This window comes from Sprattus sprattus (genome assembly GCF_963457725.1).
Source record: "Sprattus sprattus genome assembly, chromosome: 6".
Lineage (NCBI taxonomy): Eukaryota > Metazoa > Chordata > Actinopteri > Clupeiformes > Clupeidae > Sprattus > Sprattus sprattus.
The window spans coordinates 11,281,077-11,302,697 of NC_137925.1; the positions used below are offsets into that span (position 1 = coordinate 11,281,077).

General features: G+C 44.7%; 1 protein-coding gene across 1 annotated transcript in view; it reads left to right on the plus strand.

The window, feature by feature from the left end:
- The window catches only part of LOC308367150 (voltage-dependent P/Q-type calcium channel subunit alpha-1A-like), a gene marked incomplete at both ends in the record, with an annotated part of 69,137 nt that overhangs the window by 21,718 nt on the left and 25,798 nt on the right, over positions 1-21,621 (plus strand). The window contains 17 exons of the mRNA XM_080840964.1: positions 5,237-5,328; positions 5,937-6,089; positions 6,417-6,604; positions 11,055-11,158; positions 11,673-11,797; positions 12,313-12,369; positions 12,862-12,939; positions 13,994-14,200; positions 14,847-14,959; positions 16,166-16,278; positions 16,609-16,740; positions 17,013-17,085; positions 17,587-17,704; positions 18,286-18,353; positions 18,631-18,737; positions 19,905-19,955; positions 21,475-21,616. Coding sequence (XP_080697090.1) covers positions 5,237-5,328; positions 5,937-6,089; positions 6,417-6,604; positions 11,055-11,158; positions 11,673-11,797; positions 12,313-12,369; positions 12,862-12,939; positions 13,994-14,200; positions 14,847-14,959; positions 16,166-16,278; positions 16,609-16,740; positions 17,013-17,085; positions 17,587-17,704; positions 18,286-18,353; positions 18,631-18,737; positions 19,905-19,955; positions 21,475-21,616 — 1,921 coding nt within the window. The remainder of the gene's footprint in view (positions 1-5,236; positions 5,329-5,936; positions 6,090-6,416; positions 6,605-11,054; positions 11,159-11,672; positions 11,798-12,312; positions 12,370-12,861; positions 12,940-13,993; positions 14,201-14,846; positions 14,960-16,165; positions 16,279-16,608; positions 16,741-17,012; positions 17,086-17,586; positions 17,705-18,285; positions 18,354-18,630; positions 18,738-19,904; positions 19,956-21,474; positions 21,617-21,621) is intronic.

Sequence of the window (21,621 nt, forward strand, 5' to 3'; positions counted from 1 at the left end):
GGGTTAGGGTTAGGATAAGCAGTTTAACCTTAAAATAGCAGCTTAAAAAAATTGGGCCACTACAATGACTTTTAATATGAAGAATCGTCTCCGTGCCATTGTCATACCAGGGTCCGTAGGCTTATAACTTTGTTCTGTAGTTTTGCCTGAAGCCGCCCGATTTCTACTGTCTGCCTAACTAGTAAGTAGCTTATTTGCCTTCTTGCTTTGTCTTGTGTTGCACTTGCTTGATGTTTGACTGTGTTAGGACAGTTGTTGACTAACTAGTTTGTTATAGTGTCACAGTAAGCAGTTTTCAAGAGGTGCCGCTAGTTTTGGCCGCTAGCATCTCTTTAGCGATTAGCAATTCGAAAGTTGTTGAAACTCTAAAAGAAAGCGTGCAAAAAGAAAGAGGAAAGGGGATTAGATAACATGTGGACAGGTTTGATTCATGACATACAGAGCTGGTGTTTTGTGTGTGTCAGAGAGAGAGGGGCGGGGGCATGGTGTGTCGGTGTGTCTGTGTGTGTGTTCATGTAGTAGGGCTGTGGGGACAAGAAAATAACGGGCCCTGTGTTCAACTGTGCGGAGTTGCAATGCTGAGTTCAGCAGTAAGATAACCAGCCTGAAAGAAAGACAGACTGAGAGGAAAGGAGAAGGAGAGAGACCCAAGAGAGCGAACAAGAAGAGACACACACACACACATACACACACACACACACACACACAAACACACACACACACACACACACACACACACACACACACACACACACATAGATGAAAGCTCCTGTGCACAGACAAACAGATATAACATGTATCATCTTTCATTGAGACTTTGAGGCTATATTACAGTGTGTGCGCACATTGTGCATATATAACGTATATTTAAAATGGGCAACGAAATCATTGCTGGTTATGGGTAAGGCTGGTTATGCTTGTACGTGTGAACTGATTTTGGCTGTGCCTCAGCAATCACATGACCTAGATTCCAGCCTGTATGCATCAGTATCAGTGTGCCTAATCTCTTTTGTTTGATCCAGGAATGTACAAGTAGTCTGTGTGTGTGTGTGTGTGTCTATGTGTCTATGTTGTAACACTTATTCCATTTATAGTTCAGCCCAAACTGTATAATTTTTAAGGAAAATCAATCTAGCCCCACCTCTCCACGTTATGGTGGTGATGCTGAGATTCTATCAATGAGCAAAAACGGGGCCCTGTTGCCATGGAAACAGTTATGAATGAGAAAGAGGGCTGGGAACCGTAAGAAAACCGTGCGCGGAACGGCCCGTTGCCGTGGCGACAGGATGAATGGTAAAAAAAAGGAGGCCCACTTTTTTTTTCTAATCCTGGCACCGCAATCGGAGCGTGGTGCAAAATGTAAATATTGCAGCAGAGCTAAAAACAAAAGCGATAAATAAATAGGACGGCTGAATACGGAAATAGGGGCGAAAGTGGCGTCGTGCCATGGCATACTGCGCCGTGGCACACTGCGCCGTGTAAGGTGGAGGAGAGGATCAGTACTGTCCCTGCTAGGGGCAGCAGCGGGCAGCCCAAGCAGAGTGGCATTAGAGAGGAAGGGGGCTTGTCATAGTATCTGGCCAGAGCAGCATTAGAGAGGGAAGGGGCTTGTCATAGTATCTGGCCAGAGCGGCATTAGAGAGGGAAGGGGCTTGTCATAGTATCTGGCCAGAGCGGCATTAGAGAGGGAAGGGGCTTGTCATAGTATCTGGCCAGAGCGGCATTAGAGAGGGAAGGGGCTTGTCATAGTATCTGGCCAGAGCGGCATTAGAGAGGGAAGGGGCTTGTCATAGTATCTGGCAGGAGCCACATAAGAGAGGGAAGGGGCTTCCATTAAGGATCTTCTGTTTGGTAAACAGCAGTTGTAAGTATATGAACATGTGGAGTTTTTGCCCTTTATCAGTACAGTACAGTGTGCAGTGTGTAGTGTGTAGTGTGCAGTGTGCAGTGTGCAGTGTGCAGTGTGTAGTACAGGTAATTTGGTCAGTATGGACAGATTTAAACCGTCACCATTAACTGACTAAGTCAGTCTTATTAATCATTTGGGCATTGGAGCAAGGTGTGCTTATGAGTGTGTTATAATGTGCACATGTACATACAATATGCACCAGTGGCACTGGCACTGGCATTTCATGCATATGCCAACTCATGCATACAACATGAACACCTCTCACACACACACACACACCAGTAAACTCAACAACGATAACAGTCTGCTCCAGCTGCCCTCCCTCCTGGAGGTGATTGACAGGTGTTTGTCCCACTGAGCTCTCCTTGTAAGCGCTGAGCAGACACCTCACAATTCCCCCCCCCTGTTTGAGTTCTCACTCTCCCTCCCGAAAACATCCCTTCACACACTTTTACACACCTGCTACAGGCCCCAGGCCCCACCGGCACCACACCTGCACATCAAGGTCCCCCCCCTAGAGGCCTGTGGAAGCCCAGTCGACACATCCTCACAGGGGCTCCAGAGACCTCCACACACTGCCTCAATGACTTCATTTTTGGAAATGTCTTATCTGGCATTGCGTGTTGAGTGTTAATTGTTATGCTTTGTGGTGATCAGTGGTGTGTCTTAATTGATATTGGGTGTGTGCAGTGGTGTGTGTTGAGCTGTAATCGGTGTGTAGTCAGTGGTTTTCGATGTGTGGTGTGCTTTGTAATAATCAGTGTGTGGTCTTGCGGTGAGCAGTATAGGATGGGTTGTAGGTTGGTTGTGCACGCATACTGCGTGGTATAGTGTGTGTAGGGTACTATAGGGTTGGTGGTATAGTGTGTGCAGGGTACTATAGGGTTGGTGGTATAGTGTGTGCAGGGTACTATAGGGTTGGTGGTATATTGTGTGTAGGGTACTGAAGGGTTGGTGGTATAGTGTGTGCAGGGTACTATAGGGTTGGTGGTATAGTGTGTGCAGGGTACTATAGGGTTGGTGGTATATTGTGTGTAGGGTACTGAAGGGTTGGTGGTATAGTGTGTGCAGGGTACTATAGGGTTGGTGGTATAGTGTGTGTAGGGTACTGAAGGGTTGGTGGTATAGTGTGTGTAGGGTACTATAGGGTTGGTGGTATATTGTGTGCAGGGTACTATAGGGTTGGTGGTATGGTGTGTGTAGGGTACTATAGGTAGAAGTGATCGTATCCACTGCTGGTGGATGGAGGGCGGTGTGTGTGAGTGAGCAGTGTGTGTGAGTGAGCGGTGTGTGTGAGTGAGCGGTGTAGGGTAGACGTGGTGAGTAATGCCATGTAATGGCTGTGTAATGCGAGTCTGAGCATTCCCCAGGCACATCTATCTCTCAGTGGCCTGTCAGGCCCCCTTCATCTGACCGCCCCCCCCCCCCCCACGCTCTCCTCCCCTCCATCCCACAACGCCTTGTGATCAATAAAGTGCAACAGTATATCAATCCCCATTCCCGTCAGGAAAGTAAATTCGGACTCGGTGTGTGTGCGCGTGTGATAATGGATTAGATGCAGGGCTTTAACGCTGGTGTACATGACACTATGGCACTGGCGTGAATTATGACCGTGTTGACATATATGGCTTATGGTTATATGTTCCTGAAGTGCACAGGGCAGCTAGACACAAGAGGCATGCTCTTTTATTTTATTCAGTAATGGCTTTGCAATGGTGTTTGTCTGAAGGAAGTTTATTTGTATAGCCTAGTAGTTAGATAAAAATATATAGGCTAACTTTATCAACTCTCACGCTTCATACTCTAAGACAGTGTTTTAATGCTTAATAATGCCCTTATTCCATATTAATTAAGCAACAATGCTTATTGATATGAAAACTATTCGGCCTAAGTATTGTTGCATACTAATAATAAATACATTCATTCTTCTCAGCTACCTTACAGTAAACTGTCAATTCACTAATAATAAGGTTTAATTTAACAATGTCCCAATCCACAGAAAAACAAATAAAACTTAGAGAGAGCCTAGTCAAAATGTCAAAAATGTTCAGACAGAGTCCTATAAGTCTTGTTCCTAATGTAAGTCAAGAGCTGAAGAAACTGCATGACGCATGCAGGTTACACTGCTACACTTAAACATAGGTTTAAGCACTTTTAGCTGCATTGTTTTGCATGAAAAAGGTGCTATGCAAATAAAGTTTATTATTTGTATTATTATTACACACCACACAGACACAAAGACTCTTAATAGCAAGTAAAATTGCCTTTATATCTAGTTTATAGATTTCTATAAGATTAGATTCCAAAACATTTTGTGTCACCTTCTAATATACCAAAAAATAACAGTAATGTAAGTCATATGATGGAGGACATTTGCTAAAAATTTAAGACCAAAAACTGACAGACAAAGTGACAGACAGACAGACAGACAGACAGAGAGACAGACAGACAGATAGACAGACATCATAAAATAGGATAGTAGGACCCATTAAAATAGGATATTGACGTCATGTTGTTTGTGTTTGCATTACAGTAGTCAAGCGTGAGTGTAATTTAGTGGTTTATATAAAGCACAGCCTTAAAGTAGCAGTCAGCATCTGAGTGAGACAACTAAATTACAGGTAACAATCCTACTGTGTGTGTGTGTGTGTGTGTGTGTGTGTGTGTGTGTGTTCTTTGGCCTGGGTGTGATTCAGTGTGTGTATGTTTATGGGAACTTGTGTCCTTTCCTCAGTGGCATTTGGTTGAGTATTTATTGAAAGTGTTGGTGTGTGTGTGTGTGTGTGTGTGTGTGTGTGTGTGTGTGTGTGTAAGTGTTAAATGAGTCAGGTGGTGGCTGACTGTGGTTATGGCTTGCAGACGGCAAGGCTATAAATAGGCCCAGAGAAAGATAGGGATAAAACGAGTCAGTCAGCATATCTCTCTTCTCTCTCCCACTGGACAGTTTATTCTTCCTCTCACAGAGATTCTGTCTCTCGTCCTCCTTCCTACTCTATTCAACCATCCTCCCTTTTTTATCTTCCTCCATTTGATGCCATTCAGGTACATTTTGTTCAATTAACCTTATTTTAATTGATTTGGAGATCGAACAGACGTGATAAAATAAATCACAAATGTTAAACCCTGCACCCACAATCACATCACTGATTGTTGAAGATACCACAAGTACCTCAACAGTCTGGCAGATCCATTGCACTAGTTGGTATGGAAGGTGTATGTCATGTAGATTGTTTTAATAGAGGCTTTTTTTGTTTACACACACACACACACACACACACACACATGAGAACACTTTCTAACTCTTGTATTCATGCTGTTCTCTTCTAGAATCCTCTCCACGATTGGGTCGGAGTTTGACCTGCGGACCCTTCGTGCCGTGAGAGTGTTGAGACCCCTCAAATTGGTGTCTGGGATTCCCAGTGAGTTGGAGAATGACTCGGGTGGTGTTTGGGGGTGGTGTTTGGGGGTGGCGGTGGTGGTTTTGGTGCTCTGAGAAAATAAAGGGATGGCTGCAGGGACAGCATTCATTAGAACTTCTTACAATTGATCCACTAACATCAAAGTTTGACCTGAATAGACTGAATTTGTTTCTGTCTGCCACATCTAATTCTTAGCATAGACACATTTCTGTAAATGAAAGGTAATGAAGATATCGAAAGCACTGGCCCAAGTAGACATTTTAAATGTAAAAATGTAAGTATGAAGCATGAAGCTTCAACAGTTCCAGTACTACACTTACTTTAGTCTAGCAATATGTGTATTAGAGTATGTCAGGAATGGGAATCTATATCCAATGCTGTGTTAAATCAGGTGCTTTTACTCATCTGCCATTGCCAGAAACCGTAGAAATGATTGCTGCAATTGGCAATGCTCCAAATTTGTACAATGGAAAAATAGTTTAAAATGTTTTCTCTGTGATTCATTTATTAAAAGCAACACAGATCTATGTATTACTTATAGCTGTTCATTCTTTTTTGGTATAGTTTCTTGGTATTTCTTGTCGTGAAGCTTTCTATTTGACCTCCAGGCCTGCAGGTGGTGCTCAAATCCATCATGAAGGCCATGATCCCTCTCCTTCAGATTGGTCTGCTGCTGTTCTTTGCCATTCTCATGTTTGCCATCATAGGCCTTGAGTTTTACATGGGGAAGTTCCACACCACCTGCTTTGACATCTACACAGGTGAGCCCCCCTGTCTTTGGACTTCACCACTCTAAGGCAGATTGAGGACGAACTGTTATGGTGGATTCATTCTCTCACTTACTTCTATGTCCTGTCCTCTTCTTTCCTTAATTGTATTTTATTTCTGTCCTGTGTATGTATGCCCCTACTCGTCTGTCTTCTACTCTCTGTTTACCCCCTCTCTTTAACTATCTTTCTACACCTTTCTTTGGCATACTGATTTCCCTCTCTCTCTCTCTCACACTCTTTGTATTATTGTTTATCTCATTATTGCTCTTTTCTAATTCCTCATCACTCTCTGTTTCTTTGTTTATTCTGTCCACTAAGATGAGATTCGAGAGGAGTTTCCCTGTGGTACTGAGCCTCCGTCTCGTCTTTGTCCTAACGGCACCATCTGTAAGCAGTACTGGCTCGGCCCTAACTACGGCATCACACAGTTTGACAACATCCTGTTCGCCATCCTCACTGTCTTCCAGTGCATCACCATGGAGGGCTGGACAGACCTCCTCTACTATGTAAGTCCGGCTATTTAACTTTTGCTACAAGGTGTCGATGCGTATGAGAAAGCCACTGTGGTCTCACGACAGAGAATGTGTTTTGCAGTGTGTTTACGTATCAGTTCTGTAGAAGCTGGATGTATCAGTGGGTTTTCTGTGTGTTTTGGACAGCTGGGTGTCATGCCAACACAAGGAAGAGTCAGGGGCAGGCCATGGAACTCTAACCATAATGAATGACTCAACACATTTATAGCACTGTGAGGCTCAGGCTCTCTACTCAACAGCATCAAAACCCTCAAAAGTGACATTTAAAGTCATCTTTTATCTTTTCCTATTAAACCTTTTGTTTATCAACTGAATTAGAATATTACCACTTTCAGCCCTGAAAATGCTTAAGATTTTGTTCATTAACAGATTTAATTACTGTTACATTTAATACATGTTTCGAGAATCAAACGGCAAACCTCTCGATCATTATGTTTGTATTGACGGGTCCTTAACACAGTCGCACATTATCTAGTAGGTCTACACCCACATCAGCAGAACAAAGACAAGCCGTGCTGATTTAGTGCCTGACCCCTAAATTGCTTTACTGTGTTGCATGTCTGACTAATTGTACTCTCCGGCCAAATGGAGGTCTATGCCAGACCAGAACTGTACACTGGAGGGACTGTGGGAGAAGGTGTTGTGCTGTGTGCTGTGTGAAGGCCTGTTGCCAAAAGTATAGTTGTCTTATGCCTGAATTATTGTTTATTGAACATTTTTAAACTGTAAAGAATACCTAAAGAGTGGTTTTAAAACCGTGCTCTATCCTATTCCTTTGTCTGTATAATATTGATCATTTGAAATCTGGTGTGTCTTTCTGTCATGCCCTCAGACTTCAGTAGGTCTGTGTGTTTCTGTGCTAGGAGAAATCCTCCAGAAAACTAGGGCAGGGAGGTCATCTTAGTGTTGAGGCAGCAATCATCGTTTTATCTAGTATTAACAGTTCAAAAGGAATGCACACAGGCACACTCGCCCACCCACACACACACACACACACACACACACACACTCACTCTCTCTCTCTCTCTCTCTCTCTCTCTCTCTCTCTCTCTCTCTCTCTCTCTCTCTCACTCACTCACTCACTCACTCACTCACTCACACACACACACACTCTCTCTCACTCTCTCACTCACACATAGACACACACACACTCTCTCTCTCTCAAACTCACTCTCTCACTCACTCACACACACAAACACACACACACACTCTCATTCACTCTCTCACTCACACATAGACACACACACACTCTCTCTCTCTCAAACTCACTCTCTCACTCACTCACTCACTCACACACACACACACACACACACACACACACACACACACACACACACACACACACAAATGCAGACACAGGGCTGTTTCTCTTGTTTTCATTCTCACAACTTGGATGCCTGTACTCCCTCCTCTTCCTTCTGCAGTTCCTACTCTGCCCCTGGTCCATTCACCACATCCCTCTCTCTCTCTCTCTCCTTCTCTGCCTGTCCCTTTCTCTCTGCCTCTCTTCCTTTCTCTCTGGACCCTTTGCCTCCATCTCCATCAGTCCCACCCAGGCTCTTCTCTATATTTAACAGTCTCTGTTCAGCTGGAGTTATTCCTGCCTCGGCCAGGGGAGAAGCTGCTGAAAGTTTAATGGGCAAAAGGACTGCAGTACATACAGCAGAGTTCTCAGACATGCAGAGAGAGAGACATGAAGGGAGAATGGAAGAGAGAGAGAGGAGAGGAAAAGGGAGCAGCTAGAGACAGACCGACAGAGAGAGAGAGAGAGAGAGAGAGAGAGAGAGAGAGAGAGGGAGATTCTGTGTGTGTGAGAGTGAGAAATGGAGAAATATTCTTTCATACAAACACAGAAACCTTGCACTGAAAATCTCTGCTACACCATACTTTTGTAAACGAACAGATACTGCTAAGACCCATGGTTAAAAGTCAGAAGGACTCTGACTGTTACCCGAAAGAGATCAGTCACTCAAAAATACACATGCAGAATCCTCTTATCCATCCAGATCCACAGCCAGTCTGCTCAATTTTTCGGTTCAAGGTTGACCAGGGTCCAGGCACTGTATGGATACATTTTGGAAGTGCCTGGTAAGCCCTCCACTCCGTCTCGCAATGAAGTGACATCATTCATCCAGCAGGACCTTCAATAATTCATAGTCTGGATTCTAGGGCAGACTATATGAATAAAGAAAGACAAAGGGAGTGCACCCTTTTCATCATGTCCTGCTTTTGTAATGAAACATTTCCCCACACTGAAAAGCACACCCATTTCCAGATGCTACCATAGCTGAGCTTTTTTTCACACAAAGAAAACGCCCTGATGGCATGACGATAATGATAAGTTGATTGCTCTTTACACCACACCATCAAGCTGTAATATTTTAGTTGAAGAAAATGTTCTTATAATTACCTTACAAAGGGGCAATATGTAGCCCAGAAAACAAGCCTTTAAAATCGGTACCGCATTCCAAATTCTAAATATTTGGGAGCGTTGTGTCCCCCCTCCCCGAGTTGTACACTGTAAGTAGATCAGCTAATGTATAGTTTGCAGCGTTTGCAAATTACAAACCTGCTCATATGAATTTTTTATACTCTGTCAGTGTTAGTTAGATGCATGGCCAGCTATGTACGTTAGCCAAAGCTAAGCCTGCTATCCCGAAAACAAGCCATCTGCTCCGAAAATAGGCTACACACTTTGAGTAGTAGCCGAGTGTTCTTCCATGTTGCAGCCTGGTGCAGATCTCAATTATGACTTGCCCTCAACAATGTCAAGTGAAGCCAGTGAGGGCTGGTTGGGTGTCGCTGATGTGAAAGGCAGAGGGTGGAGAAATGAGCGAGAGAGAGGAGCAGAGAGAGGAAGAGAAGAAGAAGAGAGTGCAGGTCCTAGTGGTACAAGAGGCAGAAGATCTAGAGGAAGAGCAACAGAGAAAAGAGAGAGTGCAGGTCCTGCATACCCGTCAAGTTAAAGTAACATTATGTTATGTTTTAAAAGGAGAATATACTGGCTGTAGCATTCAGTTTAGCATGTTTCCTTAATCTCTGACCACATAAACTGTATATCATATTCATTGTATGATTCAGTACAGTGAATGTATTACATATTAGTCCTTTGACTTTCATGAAATACTGTAGATTACTGGATAGTATTTTTCATAAAATACATCTCAATCTGCGCCATCTATTCCTCATCTTAAGGGGATACATAATTATGTAGATAGAGGGATAGATGAACCCTAATCCTAGATGAACCCTAACCCTAACCCTAGATAGATAGATAGATAGATAGACAGATAGACAGATAGATAGATAATTGCATACATACTAGCATACTAGTGGGGCACAGCGATGTCTGTCTGTAACTGTATTTGAATAAAACACTGGACGTTGGTGTGGTATATATACTGTATGTCACATTTAAATCAGGCAAATGTTGAATTTTTAAAAACAAAATTTCCATTGCCAATGCAGTTGTTGTGCCTTCATAGCATCAAATTGATTTAATATTGGCATATAATTAATTATGAAATATAGTTCCATATCCATAACGTATTTGTATTCAGTTGCATCCCTTATACGTGCACACACAAACATAGTTACTTACCCAAGGGATATTCCGGGCATCCAGTAACTTATACGACACATACAAAAGCATTCAATAGACACAAGAATAACAAAACACAGCATTGCAGTGATGGTGTAGCCACCAGACCCACTACAGACAGCTGTCACTATGAGAGAATATGTGCAAGTGAAGGTAGTGCAAAAGTTCAATGTAGTATAACATTCAGGTAGCCTTCTTTATTAATATGTTATAAAACGTGTTCTTGTCTCGTCATAATACATTATATACCTTAACACTATACATTTTTTAAAGAAGTTGCCGACTGTTCTCATCAATGAAAATATGTGAAGAACATGCAGGGTTATTTGGGTTATCTTGTACTTGAATGATGTGTCATGTGACTGGCAGAACCATATCTTAAACATGTTATAGCAGCTGCCCTGCCCTGTTGTTATGAATCGTGACAGTTGATGCCTGATGATTTGACAGTTTTATGTCAGCATTAGCAGAAATTCATCATCAAATTAATCAACTCATTCGTCATCATGACAGCCCTCGGAATTGTAGATGCCATAGCAGCTTTGACTGATAGGACACTGTAGCTTCACTGGAACTGACTCCCATAATAACCTCTGTCAAGATTTGAAATATGCCATTAAATGTTTGTAACACGGTTATGTTAGCCCCGTGATGTAGAGTTCAAGTAAAATGAGTTCAAGTTGGTTATTCGTGAGAGCCTTTGGATACCACAGTGTCCAAAAGAACTAGAGGCTTTTAAAGCCGAAAGGAATCCGCTCTTGAGAGTGTGTCCTGTCGTGGCTCCTGTCTCACATGTTGACTTGGCACCTGTCTGTCTCCCAGAGCGACGACGCCTCTGGAGGCGCCTGGAACTGGATGTACTTTATTCCCCTCATCATCATCGGCTCCTTCTTCATGCTTAACCTGGTGCTGGGTGTCCTGTCCGGGTAGGTCACATTCATCTCTCCTCTATGCATTTGCTGCTTGTCAGTCTAGAGGTTTCCATGCTTTTCTGTTTATCTGTTTGTCTGTCTGTCTGTTGGCCTGTGTGTTCGTCTATCTGTCAGCATATGTGCCCTTGTGCTATCCTGTTTTTCTATGCAGTATATCGGTTTAAAGTTTCTTCAGAAGTGTTACCGTATTGCTCTCGTAGTTGAACTAGCACACCATGATGCTAATTATGCGAGTGTAATGGGTACAATTAGTTGGGAGCAGAAGCTCAAATTACGTAACATCACAGTGCAGTAGCCTATGTAGCTTTAGCTAAAGGCATCTGCTTTATGACTAAGTGTAATTGAATTCATAGGCTGGCATAGAGTCGCCCAAGTGCCTTTTTTTTGGAGGACTTTGCTGATGTTGCTGGGTTACACTTTTGTCTGATTACGGAAATGTTAAATGAGGGCTGAATTTGTGTTCTGCACGGTTGTTTGTGTGTGTGTGTGTGTGTTTGTGTGTGTGTAGGGAGTTTGCCAAAGAGAGGGAGCGTGTGGAGAACAGGAGTGAGTTTCTGAAGCTGAGGAGACAACAGCAGATTGAGAGGGAGCTAAACGGCTACCTGGAGTGGATCTGCAAAGCAGGCAAGTACAGTAGAAATGCACACACACACACACACACACACACACACACACACACACACACACACACACACACACACACACACACACACACACAGTGAACACATTTGCACAACAGGAGAATTGCTTGCTGATTATATCCACCATGCAGTGTTGTATAATGCAACCCAGGAAGAGAGGTGCTAGGTAGATTATATTTCCTCTAACTGTTTCTGATGAGTCATGACTTCATCCATGATAATGGATTTGAATTGAGCTGTATGTGATTATGACTGTCACAGACATGTGAGTTTAACATGCCCTATTTGTTTGGCTAAGTTGCCTTCAGGAACATTTTGCTTATCGAAAGCCTGTGTTTTTGTAGGTCCATCACACTCAAGAGTGCATTATGAAAATGCTCATAGGACCAACTATTATGCGTAGTGTCAGCACTTTTTCAGTGAGAGTTAAACTGACTATGTGACTTGACATGACTTTTTCCAATGTCAGAATGCCCCTGCCTGATTTAACCCTTTCATTTTGTTTAGAAGAAGTTATTCTGGCGGACGAAGACGTTGAAACGGACGACCGGATGCCCTTTGATGGTATTTACCCCCTGAGCTCTCTGCGTCCGACTCAGTCTCTCCCTCGCTTTCCGTCTCTAGTTCACTGGCTGTACAATCTGTTCTTAGCAGACTAGCCCCGGTGGCTTTTTGTTCTCTTCATCTGTTTCTTCATCTTGCAATCCCTCTCCTCTCTTTCCCCTCTGTTGACCTCAGTGGCTTTGCTTTGCCTCGAACCTTCACGTCTCAGTGGTGTGCATCGTCAGTGGACGTCCAAGTGCTTCAGTGTTTGTGTGTGTGTTTGTGTTTGTGTGTGTCTGAGTGTGTTTGTGTGTGTGTGTGTGTGTGTGTGTTTGAGAGTGTGTGTTTGTGTTTTTGTTTGTGTTTGTGTTTGTGTTTCTGAGTGTGTGTTTGGGTTCTGTCCACTCCACTGGACTCAGTTGGTGAGTTGGAGTGAGTTGAAGTGAGTCACTGAGTTGTGGGAGTGAGTCGCAGAGTTGTGGAAGTGAGTCACAGAGTGTGATATCCTTACAGGGTCGCGGAGGAGGCCCACCCTCAAGAAGAACAAGAATGACCTCTTGAACCCAGAGGAGGCAGAAGGAGACGCTCTAGGTGAGAATGATGTCTGAGCGCTCACACACACACACACAAACACACACACACACACAAACACACACACACACACACACACACACACACACACACACACACACACACACACACACACACACACACACACACACACACACACACACACACACACATAGTTTATTACCCACAATCTACAATGCGCTCTGAGTATACGTAATGGGAGGATGCAGTCGGGCAAACACACACTCTTAATCAACGAAAACGAATATGCACACGCAGACACAAATATAGACCATGTACCCTTATAAAAAACACTCCCTGCTAGGCACACACAAAATTCTAATGTGAACACAAATACAAACAGGCATGCACCCATGCACCCAGGCTCAGCGCTCCCCAAATAGGCACAGTGCTGGCTACCTATTAAGGATGATTGAGCAGAGCTCTTTCTCCGGGGTGGACTGAGGTAAACAGAGTCAGCAGTCTGCGGACGCGTAACACGCAGGATGCATATGCTCAGCAGATATACAGTAGGGTGTCCTAAGGGTGTGTGATTAAGCTACACCCATGTCAACAGCAGCAGAGCCCAGCGGATCAGCTGAGGGAGTGGTTGGGTTCACCCAGGGGGGGCTGCTGATGCACACAGTAACAGGGTGGGAGGCCTTTTCCTTCTGTTTGGGACTCTGTTTCGCTCCAGTGACTTCACAGTTCTGCAACTGTTCTATACTTGTGCTGTTCTCAAACCTCGTCCTCTACTCACCGCCCCTCACTCTCTATTCTTCATCCATCCAACACGTGTGAACATTTCTGTGTTGTCACACTCCCCCTTCTCTCTCTCTCCATCTCCTTCTTTTCCACCTGGAACTTTCCATCTTTTACCGACCTCCTCACCCCCCCCCCCCCCCCCCCCTCCAATCCTCTTTACTGTTATATCCATCTCTTTTGCCTCCTCCTTTCCTCTGCTTTCCCTCTTTCCTGTCCCCCGCCCCATCATACCCACACTTGCTAATTGGTTCACCCTCCATGCCCGTCCTCTCCTCCTGCCTGTGCCCCCGCCCTCCGCTCCCGTCCCCAGGCTCTCCATTCGCCCGTGCCAGCCTGAAGAGCTCCAAGCTGGAGGGCACCACCTGGGACAAGCGGGAAAGGCGGCTGCGCTTCTTCGTCCGCCACGTGGTGAAGACGCAGGCCTTCTACTGGTCCGTGCTCTGCCTGGTGGGCCTCAACACGCTGTGCGTGGCCGTTGTGCACTACGACCAGCCCGACTTCCTCTCCGACTTCCTCTGTGAGTGTTGTCCTTCGGGGGCCCCCTCTAATGTTGTGACTGTTTTGAAATGGGTGGCCAAAAGGATTGTGTGTGTGTGTGTGTGTGTGTGTGTGAGTGTGTGTGTGTGTGTGTGTGTGTGTTGTGAGAGGGGTCTGACGTCTGGGATTTTCCTGAGCATGTAATGTTCTTGCTCGCCAAATAAGGTGCATCATCCTTTTGTATCACTCGTTCACTCGCCCTGGGAGAGCTTTAAGTCATTATTTGGGAGAGAACCTTGTAAAAAGAATTCTGCTAATTAGCCAGATGGCCCATTGGAAGTGTCTGGGTGGCCGTAGGCTTCCTGACGTAGGGTCATACCGTCTCTGCTGCCCTGCAGCCTATTGACAGCCCGAAGGCAGGGGTCTGTGTTTGCCAGGTCTGGTTGACATAGGCAGCCCAATCAAAGGCTGTCTGTGAGCATCGGAACCGGGTTTTAGTGGGATACGATGATCATTTTTAACATTTGGATTTCTGTTTGCATTCTCACACCCTTTTAGGTTCCCTCAACATTATTTCAATGTCTCACTTTCACAATGTTGTCTCCTAATAGCTTCAGTGAGATCTCTTTTGATCTCCGTTTTGTGCTGTTCTCACTCCTTGCTCCCCTGTGCCTTTTTTCATCCAGATTTTGCCGAGTTCATTTTTCTGGCCATCTTCATGTCAGAGATGTGCATAAAGATGTATGGACTGGGGACAAACCCTTACTTTCACTCCTCCTTCAACTGCTTCGACTGCATTGTGAGTTTTCCCTCTGCCCTGTTTGTCTTTTTAGGTGCTTTTAAGTAGAGGGCAATAGCCAAGTTTGAACCATTAGGTATTTTTGAATTCATTTTTATGTGGTCATGTGTCTGCTGACATGCTGTAGATATGATGATACTGATATCCCTGGCTTAAAAACTGACGTTAGCCAGTTGATATCTCTGAGTTGAAAGTTTCACTAAATTGAAAGTGTTGCTTCTGAAGGTTAATTTTGTCCAAATGCAATATGAACAAACACAGAAACATTAAATAAATAAGTAAGATGCCTATAATGTTTAGGCATATGGAGACAGATAGTGTTTTGATGGTATTTTACCACTAATTTAATATTTTTCTAATATCTAAAAAATATTACTTATAGTACTTAAACAGAAAAGTTCATTAGGGCATCTGTGTTACATGTTTGTTTTCTGATACGACGACCAGGTCCTTGGTACTGTGTAAAATGGAAACCATGGAGCTGATGGTGTTGCATAATACTGTCAATACATAATTGATGGTCTTGTTTTTGCCACACACCTTTGGGAATTTTTACACCTGGCGTTAAACTGTGTTTTGGGTGATCAGATTGGAATCGGGTAGTGCTTGACCACATGAAAGTATGGGTGTGAATACACTCAAGTCGCATACAGGATGGATTGTGATCTTATCGGCCAAACCACCTCCAGAGGTGGTCAAAGAGGCGTTGTGATCATACTGAACACAGATGTAAATACATTTGCACGTTGTAAATCCATTTACAATAAATATGTGATGGCGTGCGACTGTTCCAAACCTGCAAGCTTTTGCTGGTTGTCTGTTGTTTTTTTGGACCCCTGCAAACGAGAGGAGGATGCGACGAGAGCTGGACACAGCTATCGGATCTCAGTCAGATCTCAATGTAGACATGCATAATAATACCAGGTGTAAATGTAATCTGGTTAAAATCATAGCATATATCTCGATACAATCTGGATGCAAGATGCATTTTAATGCCAGGTGTATACTGTATGTATGTGTAGTACTGTAGGTCTGCATGTATTTGTTTACACGTCTATGTCTGGTTGCTTACTTGTGTGTGTGTGTGTGTGTGTGTGTGTGTGTGTGTGTGTGTGTGTGTGTGTGTGTGTGTATGTGTGTGCACCGAGTGTATGCACATGTTTATATATATGTGTGTGTGTGTGTGTGTGTGTGTTTGTGTGGCAGGTCATATGTGGCAGCATATTCGAGGTCTTCTGGGCAATGATCCAGCCTGGCACCTCCTTTGGCATCAGTGTGTTGCGCGCTCTCAGGTTATTGAGGATCTTCAAAGTCACCAAGTGAGTTTCCCCTGTCTCCCGGCCCAGGCCCGGTCCAGGTCCAGTCCACGCTGCCTGTGCCTCTCTGTCTCATCTGTTCCGTTACACGGAAGTCATTTGTCTGTCTGGAGTCTGCTTTGGACGCCCTGTGACGTTAGATCAATCACCCACTGCTCAGCTGTGATTGCCATAAATCAATGGCCTTTTCACCTTCTTTCCTTCTCTCTTTCACACACACACACACACACACACACACACACACACACACACACACACACACACACACACACACACTCTCTCTTTCTTTCTTTCTTTCACTCTGCCTCTGTTTCTCTCTGTCTCTGCTCTCAGGTACTGGGCCTCACTGAGGAACCTGGTGGTCTCCCTGCTCAACTCCATGAAGTCCATCATCAGCTTGCTCTTCCTCCTCTTCCTCTTCATCGTGGTCTTTGCTCTTCTGGGCATGCAGCTCTTTGGGGGCCAGTAAGCATCCGTTCTCCTTCCATGTGATACAAACTTCAGTTCATACACTAAGCAATGGCAATAGAAAATGCCATTGTCAAACAATTCAAAGAAAAGCCTTCCTTTGTCTCTGCTTAGGGTTTTGTTGGTTCATTCATGTGATGTTCTTTGGTGTGTTTTGTTTTGCCATCTATGAATAAATGAGCAGATTGTTCTTTCGAGCGCAGACGTGCACATTCATCATGAATCACAAAAGCTCTCTTTGACATGATGTCTGGTTTCTGCTCTCCCAGGTTTAACTTTGAATCCGGCACTCCCCCTACCAACTTTGATACCTTTCCTGCAGCAATAATGACAGTGTTCCAGGTGATACATCCACTGATACATCACCCCAATACACACACACACACACACACAAACACACACACACACACACACACACACACACAGACACAGACACACATGCACACACATGCATGAACAAACACACGCACACATGAACGCACACACGAACGCACACACGAACGCACACACAAACGCACACACACACACGCACACACAATTTTCAACTCCAGATGCATCAAACACTCTTAATCCTACAAATCTGCTCTTACCCTGGTGTGCTTAATGATGAATCCCAGAAATCAATGGGTACTAACAAAATATAACAAATTATACAAACAAAAATAACAGGACATTTGTCCGTATATATAGCATGAGGCCCCAATGATACATACCACTACACACACACACACACACACACACACACACACACACACACACACGGACCTACACACACACATTCACTCACACACTTTGATAGAAACAAACATACACTCACTGATAGTGTTTGTGTTTTCCCCTCAGATCCTGACTGGAGAGGACTGGAACGTGGTGATGTATGATGGCATCGAGTCTCAGGGTGGAGTGCGGACGGGAATGGTCTTTTCCGTCTTCTTCATAGTGCTCACACTCTTTGGCAACTGTATCCTTACATGCTAAGTGCCTAAAGGGCCCACAGGAAGACGCCACAAACACACACAAACACAAACACAAACACAAACACCAACTCAAACACAACGTATTATTGCTTACACAATAACTGAACTGAAGTAATACAAACAAACTTATTTTATTGACGATCAATGAGCAAAATAAACAAGTGAAGCAGCGGGCAAAGCAGCGGGCAAAGCAGCGGGCAAAGCAGCGGGCAAAGCAGCGGGCAAAGCAGCGGGCAAAGCAGCGGACAAAGCAGCGGGCGGAGCAGCGAGTAAAGTCTGTAGCGCATAAACTAAAGCTATTGTGTGGTGTGAGGGAGGATTGCACTGACCCACCCATGTTTGCGCTTAGGATCATGCTGATGGTACTGTATTAAATTAGCGAAATTGTTTTGCCAAGTTATTCAATTAGCTTTAGTTCATGCATGGCGGACATTGCTTGTTGCTCGTAGCTTTGACCGTTGCCAGTTGCCCTTCAATGAAATTAGGGCGCTCTGTCTTGTGTCTACACAAACCATAGTTGTTTCCTCCATATACAAAGCACTCTTCTTTAACTCCTGGATGATAGATACCTTGCTTAATGTGTTCTTGGCTATCGCTGTGGACAATCTGGCCAATGCACAAGAGCTGACCAAGGTGCTGTATGGACACTCGCATGCACCTTCACCAAACGCACAAACCCATCACTGGCTAACACACACACACACACACACACACAGAGACACACACAAACACACACACACAGACACACACACACACACACACACACACACACACACGCACACATTCATACACACACACACATTCATACACACACATACATACACACAGCTAATCACCCACACACATAAACACACATACAGGAACACAGACACACATACTTACATTCTAACTCCCATATCTATGTTATCAGGATGAGCAAGCAGAAGAGGCGGCAGCCAAAAAAGCAAATTCCCTTGCGAAAGCCAAGGAGGTGGCTGAAGTGAGCCCACAGTCAGCTGCCAATCTCTCCATTGCAGCGTGAGTCTGTCTCTTTCTCTTTTTCTCTGTTTCTCTCTGATAGTCTCTCACACACACACACACACACACACACACACACACAGAAAGACACACAGACAGACAGACTTTCTCTCTCTCGTTCTCTTTTGCCTCTCTCTGTCATATAAAGACACACTCTCCCTCACTCTGTCTCTTCTCTCTGTCTCTCTCATAGGCAGATGCACACCCTCTCTCATTCTCTCCCTTATGCTCCTTAACTTGCTCACTTTTTAGACGTCATAACATAAAACCTCTCTTTGCAAAAGCAAATACATGCACACAGAAATTCACACAGACACACACACACACACACACACACACACACACACACACTCATATGTTCGCTCTCATCTACGGTGACCTCTCTTACTTTTTCTCTCTCTTATCCTTCCCCACATGTCATTGTGTGTGTTCTTTTAACTCAGTTTATGCTCAGATACCACACAAACACACACACACACACACACAGAGACACCACATGCTGATGTTTGATCTGTGACACCTGCACATTTTCAGAGGGACTGTTGTTCTTTGATCTTCTCCTCAGCAAAAGGCTAGTGATGTTAGGATGCTGCATGACCAATTAACACACGCAGTGTACATGTGGGTGTGTATGGGTGTTAACACATATACGCCCCCCCCCCCCCACACACACACACACACACACACACCGACATACACATACACACACACAAAGAAACACTTGCACAAACATACACACACACACACACACACACACACACACACACACACACACACACACACACACACACACACACACACACACACAAAACCACATCTTACATATGATACTTGTTTGACTAATTCTGAGTTTAACTTTCAGACCTCCCTCACAGTCATGGGTGATGGTAGATGGTTGTTTTCACTGTAAGGAGGGGGGGGGGTAAATTCTTCTATTTCTACTTTTCTTTTTTGTTTCACGAATGATGGATGTAGAAAAAAACAACAGCAGTGATAAAGAGAACAAGAGCACAAAGTTGAGTAAAAGAAAACGGGGGATATAAAGACATTAATACCAGGCGAGTAAGAGAAAATGGAAAAAGAACGGGGAGTGAGAGAGAGAGAGAGAGAGAAAGAGAGAGAGGTGTTTGTCTTGCCATTTTGCTCACCCCCTGTTTCCTTCCTCAGAGTTACAGTAAGCACAGAGCGTCTCAACGCTTCTGAACAGTTTCTGGACTGGTATTTATTCATTTATACTCATCCTCTTCAGTTCTTTTTTTACTGCTTTCCGTTTCACGCCTTCCAGCCATTCCCTCCCACCCTTCTTTCACCTTTTGTTTCAGTTGTGTCTCTCCTGTCTTTGATGGTCTCATCATGAGTTGGTTTCATTTCCTGTTTTTAATTTGGGTGGGGGGGTTTCCTCTCTGATGTAGTCGCTGCCCCTCTTCTGTTGCCGTCTGTCCCTTTCAGTTGTGCTCCACCCACACTGTTTGTCATAGAGGATGCTGGGAGTTGAAGGGAAAGCTTCTCTCTATCTCGCCCTCTCTCTTTCCCTCTCTCTTTCCCTCTCTCTTTCCCTCTCTCTTTCTTACCCTTAATCTCTCTCTGCATGTCTTTGTTCCTGTGTGTGTCTCTAGATTTTCTGTGTTCTCTCTCTCTCTCTCTCTCTCTCTCTCTCTATCTCTCTCTCGTTTCTCTCTCTCGTTTCTCTCTCTCTCTCTCTCTCTCTCTAAAGCCACCTCTATGTCTTTACTGTGATGTATTTCTATACTTTCTCTCTCTCTGTCTTTCTCTCGTTCTTTCTCCCTGTCACTCTCTCTCTTTCTCTGGTTTTAGCCGTTCTTGTGGGTTGTGTGGCTTTTGTACTGTCCTGACTGTTAAGAAGCTCATGTTCTCATCATGCGTCATCATTAAACTCCTCCTCCTCATCTTCTTCAGTCATATCTGTGCTCTGTGAGCTTTTCCAAACGGCTGGCTGGCTGGCTGGCGCCGTGGCCCCGCTTTGTGAAGCAGTAGCTGGCTGCTGGCCCACCAGTAGCCCCGTGTCTCTGCTGTTGGTTGTGTAGGGTGACCCCTGACCCCTTGGCCCTGACCTTAACTGCCCACTGCCCATCCCTGCCCCCATACTCCTCCCGTCACCCTCAGCCCAATGTTGTGTATGTATATCTCTTCTCTGAGGAGTCTGATGCACTTTCACGCAATCACCTTTCTCTGCCCTCTGTCTCTCTCTCTCTCTCTCTCCCTCTCTTGCTCTCTGTCTCTCTCTCTTTCCCTCTCTTGCCCTCTGTCTCTCTCTCTCCCTCTCTTGCTCTCTGTCTCTCTCTCTCCCTCTCTTGCTCTCTGTCTCTCTCTCTCCCTCTCTTGCCCTCTGTCTCTCTCTCTCTCCCTCTCTTGCTCTCTGTCTCTCTCTCTCCCTCTCTTGCTCTCTGTCTCTCTCTCTCCCTCTCTCTCTCTCCCTCTCTTGCTCTCTGTCTCTCTCTCTCTCCCTCTCTTGCTCTCTGTCTCTCTCTCCCTCTCTTGCCCTCTGTCTCTCTCTCTCCGTCTCTTGCTCTCTGTCTCTCTTTCACACTCACTGTCCCTTTTTCTCCTACTTTGCCACTTCACCAAACCCTCACCCAAATTCTGTTATCCTCCTCTCTTCCTCTCTATCTCCCCCGCTACACTCTGACACTCTCCCTCTCTCCTTCTTTCTTTCCCTTCCAACCCCTCTATCTGTCTTTCTATCTCTCTATCTCTCTCCCTCTCTTTCTGTCAACAGTAAAGAGCAGCAGAAGAATAATGACACGAAAAACAACAAGAACTCAGTGTGGGAGCAGCGCACCGTTGAGCTGCGCAAACAGACGCTGGTGAACAGCAGAGAGGCCCTTTACAACGAGATAGAACCAGAAGACCGCTGGAAGGTGAG